The sequence below is a fragment of the Staurois parvus genome, unplaced genomic scaffold, assembly GCF_062004578.1.
Source record: "Staurois parvus isolate SC_StPar_1 unplaced genomic scaffold, SC_StPar_1.0 ptg001192l, whole genome shotgun sequence".
Classification (NCBI taxonomy): domain Eukaryota; kingdom Metazoa; phylum Chordata; class Amphibia; order Anura; family Ranidae; genus Staurois; species Staurois parvus.
The window spans coordinates 2,668,775-2,676,664 of NW_028318988.1; the positions used below are offsets into that span (position 1 = coordinate 2,668,775).

At 41.4% G+C, this 7,890-nt stretch overlaps 1 protein-coding gene and 1 pseudogene across 1 annotated transcript; one reads left to right on the forward strand and one right to left on the reverse strand.

The window, feature by feature from the left end:
- Positions 1-2,495: 2,495 nt before the first annotated feature.
- On the reverse strand, positions 2,496-2,673 carry LOC149438410 (U2 spliceosomal RNA; annotated as a pseudogene).
- A 1,278-nt stretch (positions 2,674-3,951) lies between these two features.
- LOC149438411 (olfactory receptor 5AP2-like) lies at positions 3,952-4,848 on the forward strand. The gene has a single exon (XM_089659930.1). The coding sequence runs from the start codon at positions 3,964-3,966 to the stop codon at positions 4,846-4,848; it is 885 nt and encodes a 294-aa protein (XP_089516056.1). The 5' UTR covers positions 3,952-3,963.
- Positions 4,849-7,890: the final 3,042 nt, after the last annotated feature.

A 7,890-nucleotide genomic window follows, 5' to 3' on the forward strand; every position in this document is an offset into this window, starting at 1 on the left:
CCAAACTAGTATGTCAGAAATGGGGGATCCCAGGTGTGGATATGCTGGCCTCCAGATTCAACAATACTCTACCACTGTTTGTGGCCAGCTCTAAAGATTCTCTACCGCTAGCACTGGGTGCCTTCATAATCCTCTGGTCTCAGTTCAGGCTAATCTATGCCTTCCCTCCAGTGTGAATTCTACTTCACCCATTCCACAAAATATAGCAGCAGAAAAAGCCAGTGATTCTCATTGCCCTGAACTGACCCAGAAAAACTTGGTACACAGACTGTTAGGAGACTACTCCTGGCCTCTTCCCAAAAGGTCAGACCTGTTGCTATAGGGGCATCTTTGCCATCTTGCTTCTCAATCACGTGCTTTAACAGCATGGCTTTTGCAGCCCACATTTTATAACACAGAGGGTTCTCTGAATTTGTCATACCTAAATTGCTGAAAGCAAGAAAGGCCACTTCCAGAATGATCTTTTTTCATACCTGGAAGTCCTTGGCTTGGTGTAAACCCATGTGTTGCAGTTGCAGACACAAAAAGAAGACAATCTCCTGCATTCAAGAGAAATGTACTGGAATGTGAATTGGCAGATAATTCATTTGGTAACTACAAATATTCCAATCTTAACACTGGCTTTGCTGCCCTCCAACGGGTCAGGGAACCCAGAAAGACAACAGCAAAAAAACAAGGAAAAGAGGGCACACCAGCTTAGCGCTTTACCTCAGTGATCATTTTATTAGTGTAAAAAAGCAGATGTATATTAACAAGCAACATCAGAATAAATGCACATAAATCCACAATGTACTTGAGACAGCTTGGTGCCTTAGACAAGTCCCAAGTACAAAAAGACTATTCAAAAGGCTAAATAGTCTTTTCATACTTCGGACTTGTATAGAGGACCAGGCTGCTTCAAGTACACTGTGGATTGATGTGCATTTATTCTGATGTTGCTTGTGAGTATACATCTGCTTTTTTACACTAATAAAATTATCACTGAGGTAATGTGCTAGGCTGGTGCGCCCTCTTCCTTGTTTTTTACAGCTGTTTTAGTCCCAGAGAATTATCTGTGTCTCACATCCTAGTCTTCCTCCTATTGGGACTTGACCAGAACTTAGCCCTAAGCACCTGAAAGGACAGGTGTTGGCCTTTTCTGTTCTCTTAAAAAAACACTAGGTTTGCTCTCCCTTATCCAAACCTTCATACAAGATGTTCCCTGGACCAGGCCCCGCTTGCTGCACTATGTACTTCTTTGGGAGGTCAACATGGTTCTCTTGGCTATGCAGAAACTATCCTTCAAACCCATCAGGAGGAACCCCTTAGATGACCTTTCCCACAAGGTGGCCTTTCTGGTCACCATCATTTCTGTCAGCCGTGTTTCAAAATTGGCATCCCTCACTTACAAAGAGCCCTTTCCCACCCTTCATAATGACAAGATATTTGTATGTCAAAGGCCATCCTTCCTTCCCAAGGTGGTGTCAGACTTCCACCTCCACGAAGACGTTGTTCTTCCATCTTTTTCCCTTCTCCAAAGAATCATTGCCTGGATATAATCAGAACCATAAGAGTCTACCTCAAAGCAACAGCTTCTATCAGGAAAACAAACTCAGTTTGTCCTGCCCTGTGGACCTCGCAGGGGACACCTTGCTTCCAAATTGACCCTTGCTCACTGTATCATGCAATTGATTGCTAAAGCTTACACTCTAAAGGAGAAAACTCCTTTTTTTTTTAAGTCCGCGAACGTGCAAAAAAATGAAAAACCCGTAAGTGTTCACAAAAAACGTGCAAGTGCAAAACACCACACAAAAAGTGCACTTAGGGGTGTGCTTTGTCCTTCCCCCGAAGGGGATGAACAAGGCACACCCTGATCCCCCAGGGCACGATCCCCCGGGGCACGAAGCTCCTGACAGGGACAAGGTTCCCATTTGGTCCACCTAGCCAAATGGCCTGGCGGATCCCATTCCTTGTGGCCAGCCGAAACCGGCCACTCAGTACTTGGTAAGGGGGCTCTCCCGAAGAGAAAACCCCCTAGGGACACGGGAGGAAGGAACCAAAAGACCACACATCCTCCCCCTAGACTTCAGTGTAGGCCCGAGGACCCATACCCTCCATCCTGTGAGAAATAAAACACACACTAAAGTGAAAAGTGACAAACGTGGGAGAGAAAATAAATTAAATAAATAAAATAATTAAGTGGCCGTGCAGATTGTGCACTGACCAGGCCCTGAGGCCTGTAGCAAAAATTTTCCAGGACTTAGACAAAAGGCCTAGCCCTAAAAGGCGCAGTGCAAGAAAAGTGTTTGAACACAGTGACCATGTGCCTTTTCACACGTTGGGGTCCCACACCCAGGTGTTACTAAGAGCACCCCTGAGGCGACCACTCAGGGGGCACTGGTTCGCAGACTTTCTGCCTTCCCGGCCCCTGGCCAGACAAGGTAGATCCGTTCAAATCAGGAGGAACTGGGCCCCTCCGGTTTTCCAGGGGGAATTACTCCTGGGCCCCAGCAGCCTGTGGGTGCCTCGGTTTCTGTTCCAGCCTGTACTAACCATCAGGACCCCCATCATACCAGCAGGGGTACTATACAACCAGTCATCCCCGCAAAGGTAGAATGACGGTGGAGCTCCCCTACTGGACACTGATAAGAACAGATACTACACTTGATCTTAGCCAAAAGGCTCAGAAGCGAGAAAACTCCTCCTGCACTTGAAAAAGGCCAAAAAAGCTAGTTTCACATCCCCTAGACTTCACTGGGGTTCACCGCTAAGTTCAGCATTCAGAGACTACTTGGTGAGTTTACTGAACTTTCTGGCTTGGCTCATACCTAATGTCCTGGGAGCTGATCATGTGAGAGCCCAGATGGTTGGATGATCAAGCCAGGAGAACAATGAGAACTCTCCACAAAAACAGGAAATATTCAAGGAGAGCTCTATTTATTACAGGTACCTACATATTGCGACATCAATTTACATATATTGTACATCCACATCAGTCCCTAACCCTCAAAGAGCATACAATCTAAGATCCCTAGCTCACATTTATACATACACATATTAGGGCCAGTTTAGACAAGAGCCAATTAACCTACCAACTTTGAAGTTTGGGAGGAAACCAATGCAGGCAAAAGGAGAACATGCAAACGTGGAGGTAGTTCCAAAAGGAGAATGTGCAAGTAGTGCCATGGTTGGGGCTTGAACCAACAACCTCAGTACTACCAGGCTTAGCCACTTTGTTGCCCATATTAGAACTGAATAGAATAAGGGAAGAAAAATTTGGGCTTGGAATCCAGTGTGGTTTTATAGTTTTGAACAAAAAGGGACCTTCAGAGCATGTTTTCACCCACAGAAATAACATGGAAGCTCACACAGCAGCAACCTGATGACATTGAGAACTCAAGGATGTTTTGTCAGGTCAGCGCTACAGACTGAGGTCAAGTTATTATTTGATACAAATTCCTACACTGGTTGCATTTAAACGTGCACTTTATATATATATATATATATATATTTTTTTTGTATTTCTGAAATACAATCATAACTGTGTTTGTAGTTGTTTTTTGTTTACTTCCAGGAGCTCAGTTTTACGTAGCCATGTGTAAAAAAAAAAAAATATTCTGACACTAATTAGAATACCAGCTGTGACAGCTAATGGTCCCACTGGAAGACTGTTACAGTTTCTGCAAACATGAAAGTTTAATTCAAAGCTTAGTTTCACCTTCATGAAGTCTATAAAAGCCTTGCTCTGCTTCAGTGTTTTAACCTTCAGACATATAGAAGTGGAAAGTAATGCAGGAGAAGCCACATTTAAAAATCCAAAGAGTAGATTTTTTTTCCCTCCCATTTCCTTAATATTATCCAGATTCAAATAAAATGTTATGATTTGTCTACAGTGTGCTGCAAGAATTAAAGTCTATCCCCATTCTATCCATGGAGAACATATCAACAATCTACACCAATTTTGTCCTGGTGGGGCTTGTTGAAATGGAATCATTTAGATTCTTATACGCTCTACTTGCTTTTGCAGTATATTCAACTTCATTGTTTGTGAGTTCCATGATTGTCTATGTAACCTGGACAGAAGAAAGTTTGCATGAACCCATGTACATCTTTATATGCGGTTTGGTTCTCAATGTGATGGTCGGGAGTTCGGCTTACCTCCCCAAGCTGCTGATTGACTTATTGTCTAAAAATTCAACTATTTCTCTCGCTGGATGCCTATTTCAAGGCTTCTGCATCCAGACTTATTCATCTGCTGAAATTTTTACCTTCACCGTTATAGCATATGATCGATATTTGGCGGTAGGTCACCCTCTGATGTACCCCATGCTGATGACAAACGTGATGAGTCGAAAGTTACTATTTTCCATATGGATCCTTGTTCTTGTGGGAACATCTGTGGTTGTATTGTTAACGGCAAGGTTGATCTTTTGCGCAGTAAATATCAACAATGTCTACTGTGAGACCTTGTCCCTCCTACGACTTTCTTGTGGTGATATCACAGTTAATAATATCTTTGGAACAACGTGGACCTTGTTCATTGTGATTAGCTCAATGCTTGTGGTCATTTATTGTTACATAAGGACGATAGTCATCTGTCTCAAACTTCCTGGGGAAGCCTCTCAGAAAGCTGCCCAAACGTTGGTGACTCATATAATTGCCTTTTCCATTTTTATGACTGGAACTATGTTTGTTGCATTTAGGTATAGATTAGGCAGCATTTCTCTCTCAACTGTTACCCATGTTGGCATCTCTATGACTGGTCTGAGTACCTCTATTACTGTTAACCCTCTGATTTACGGCATAAGGACCACGGCTCTCAGAATAAGAATTGCACACAATCTGCAGCTCTTAGGAAAGTTAAAATAACACACTCAGTTCATGATTTAATTGTAGTAGATTTACTATATTTGTAACTATGTTCATTACTTATCCAGTTTCATGTAGTCATGCTGTATGTAGCAGAAAAAAAGATTTCACTGGTGACAAAAGTAAGGTCTGGATCACACCTAGGCTCTGCATTATGTCAGGTGATAATGTTCAATAAAGGAGCCCATTAATGTTGACTCAAAATGCAACCTTCCATTTTTTTTTCTTAACGCAATGCAGATGTGTTGCCACATTCTGCAACATAGATGTGTTCTCACAGTACATTAGGGCACCATTGAAAATGAGTGGCACTACAATGCACTAACATCATACAAACAAACTAATTCATGTTGATTGGTTGCTTCACAAAGAGGGAAATTATTCATCAAAACTTAATATCTGGAATTAATATTTGCAATTTCGTACCTAATTTAATAAGCAACATTTTTTGCAATGTAAAAAAGTTGGAGTGCTAAGCTTGTTGGTGCCAATTTTCATATGGTGCCTACAGAGGCATCGCTCTACAGAAAAGATAACTGTACTTATAAAAAAAAGCTAATGCTAACAGCCACCCTTCCTCCAATTCTATGTTCTCTTGTACTCACATCAGCTCAACAGGTAAACTGTTTAAACTGTGGCCTACAACCAATGGCCAAAGGCTCACTCCTCTTCTGAGTGCAGTATTGCCATGCATATCTTTCTCAGTAGTTCTTAATAGAAAAGCTGTCATGTTGATGACTTTTCTATTGGGTATGTGGAGAATAGGTATTTTAAGAACTGGGTGAGTGGCTAAGAGAAGTGACTACGGGGACATTACTTTGCAGTGTGGAGGGGGACCCACTGCAAAGTAATGTCCCCGTAGTCACTTCTCTCAGCCACTCACCCAGTTGTGTCTTCTCCTACATCATCACAAATTATGTCGAACCAGTGCCCTTGCATGGTATGTTAGGACCTCAGGGGCCCTGTCCAAATCCAAAGGTAAATATTCTGCTTATTCCTCCACCTCTATACAAAACCAGCATTTAGCCATTGCAGTGTGGAGGGGGAGCCAATGCAAAGTAATTTTCGTTTTTCCCTGAAGTTTTGCTTTAAGGTGTTCATTGCTAGGCTGATTTTTTTCCTCTTTTACATGCAAACTGAAATATTATTTAAAATACTGATATCTCCATAAAGGAGATCTGTTACCACCTTTGTGATGAACTTGGTTGAGCCATGTTTGACTGCAATCACAGCTGTAAGTCATTTTCAGGTAGGTTTCTACCATCCTTATACACCTCAGTCCTGACAGTTTCCCATCCCTTCTGGTACAATTGGTCTAGCTCTGTCAAGATAAATAGATCCCATTGGTGAAAAGGAATTTTCATGTCTTACCAGAGATTCTCAGTTTGATTGAGGACTAAGTTTTGAATAGAACATTCTAAGACTTTATTAGACTTTATTTATAGACCTAAGTTATTGGGTTTTAATCATTCCAGTATTGGCTGTGTGTTTTGGGGCATTGTCCCAATGAAAGATAGACTTTTGCTCCAGTCTCAAGATTTAAGCTGGACATACATAATTAACAATGTCCTTATTCAATTTCCTTTGGATTTACTTGCACACAAATTGAAAGTGTTTAGGTTTGACCTCATATTATATGGTTTTTGTAAATCTAAGGGAAAATTGTATAAGGTATGGCCGACCTTAGGTTTTTCTCCATTGTTATCTCAGTCCTTATCAGTTTTCCATTCCCTGTTGAAAAACCTTCCCCTCTACATGATGTCACCACCATGCATCATCGGAGCATTCATTTTCTTAAGGCTATGATTTTTCACCAGACTTACCATTTTGTGCCAAGACCAAAAAAGGTCAGTTTTAATTTAGCAGATTTAAGCAGAACATACAGTTGAACTTTCAATTCAAATTATAACTTCAGAAAATGTGAAGGGGTGGATGAGGATAGATGTATAGTCACATAGGAGGCATTTCAGACAGTGATATAGTGACAGTGATCATATTAAAGTTGACTTTCACTCCTGTGAAACTACATTAAACTTTATGCATTCCTCTGCACTCTATAGTGTCAAAACTGTTTTCTTTTTGTTTACATTTTTTTAAAACTTTTTGTGGTTTAGCCCTGCCACCTACTGCCATTCTTGTGTAGCCAAGAATGAAATGCCTCTGCAACTTCTTGGGATATGTGATGGGGAGCCCTGCTGATGTAAGATGGTGAGGTGGGACCCAGGCAGTGGATCACAGCAGGGCAATGCTGGATTTGTTGGGGATATAGGCCTTTAAATCAAGGACTACCCAGCATAGCAGGTAAAATAAAAAATGGGGGGATATTAGTGAAGTTCCTCCAAAAAGAAGTAAAACGTACAGCCCTGGCCAAAAGTTTTGAGAATGACACAAATATTCATTTTCAAAACAAAGTCTGCTGCTTCAATGTTTTTAGAACTTTTTGTCAGATGTTACTCTGGTATACTGAAATATATTTACTAGCATTTCATGAGTGTCAAAGGCTTTTATTGACAATTACATTAAGTTTATGCAAAGAAACAATATTTGCAGTGTTGACCCTTCTTTTTCAAGACCTCTGCAATTCGCTCTGGCATGCTGTCAATCAACTTCTGGGACACATCCTGACTGATGACAGACCATTCTTGCATAATCAATCCTTAGAGTTTGTCAGAATTTGTTGTTTTTTTTGTTCACCTGCCTCTTGAGGATTGACAGCAAGTTCTCAATGGGATTAAGGTCTGGGGAGTTTCCTGGCCATGAACCCAACATTTTGATGTTTTGTTCCCCAAACGACTTAGCTGTCACTTTTGCCTCATGGCAAGGTGCTCCATCATGCTGGCAAAGACATTGTTCTTCACCAAACTGTTTTTTGATGGTTGGGAGAAGTTGCTGTTGGAGTGTCAGGGTTCCGGGTATGACCAGAGGTGTGTGGACTGACACAGGGAAAGGCAGGCTTCAGGTATAGAGTAAACAAGACAATTTATTAAAGACTAAACAACACAAACGCAGTGCAAGGTAAACATAACACAGTGCAAACAATTC

Excerpts from the sequence above, each read along its gene's own strand:
- LOC149438411 (XM_089659930.1), top strand. The coding sequence starts at position 3,964 with ATGGAATCATTTAGATTCTTATACGCTCTACTTGCTTTTGCAGTATAT.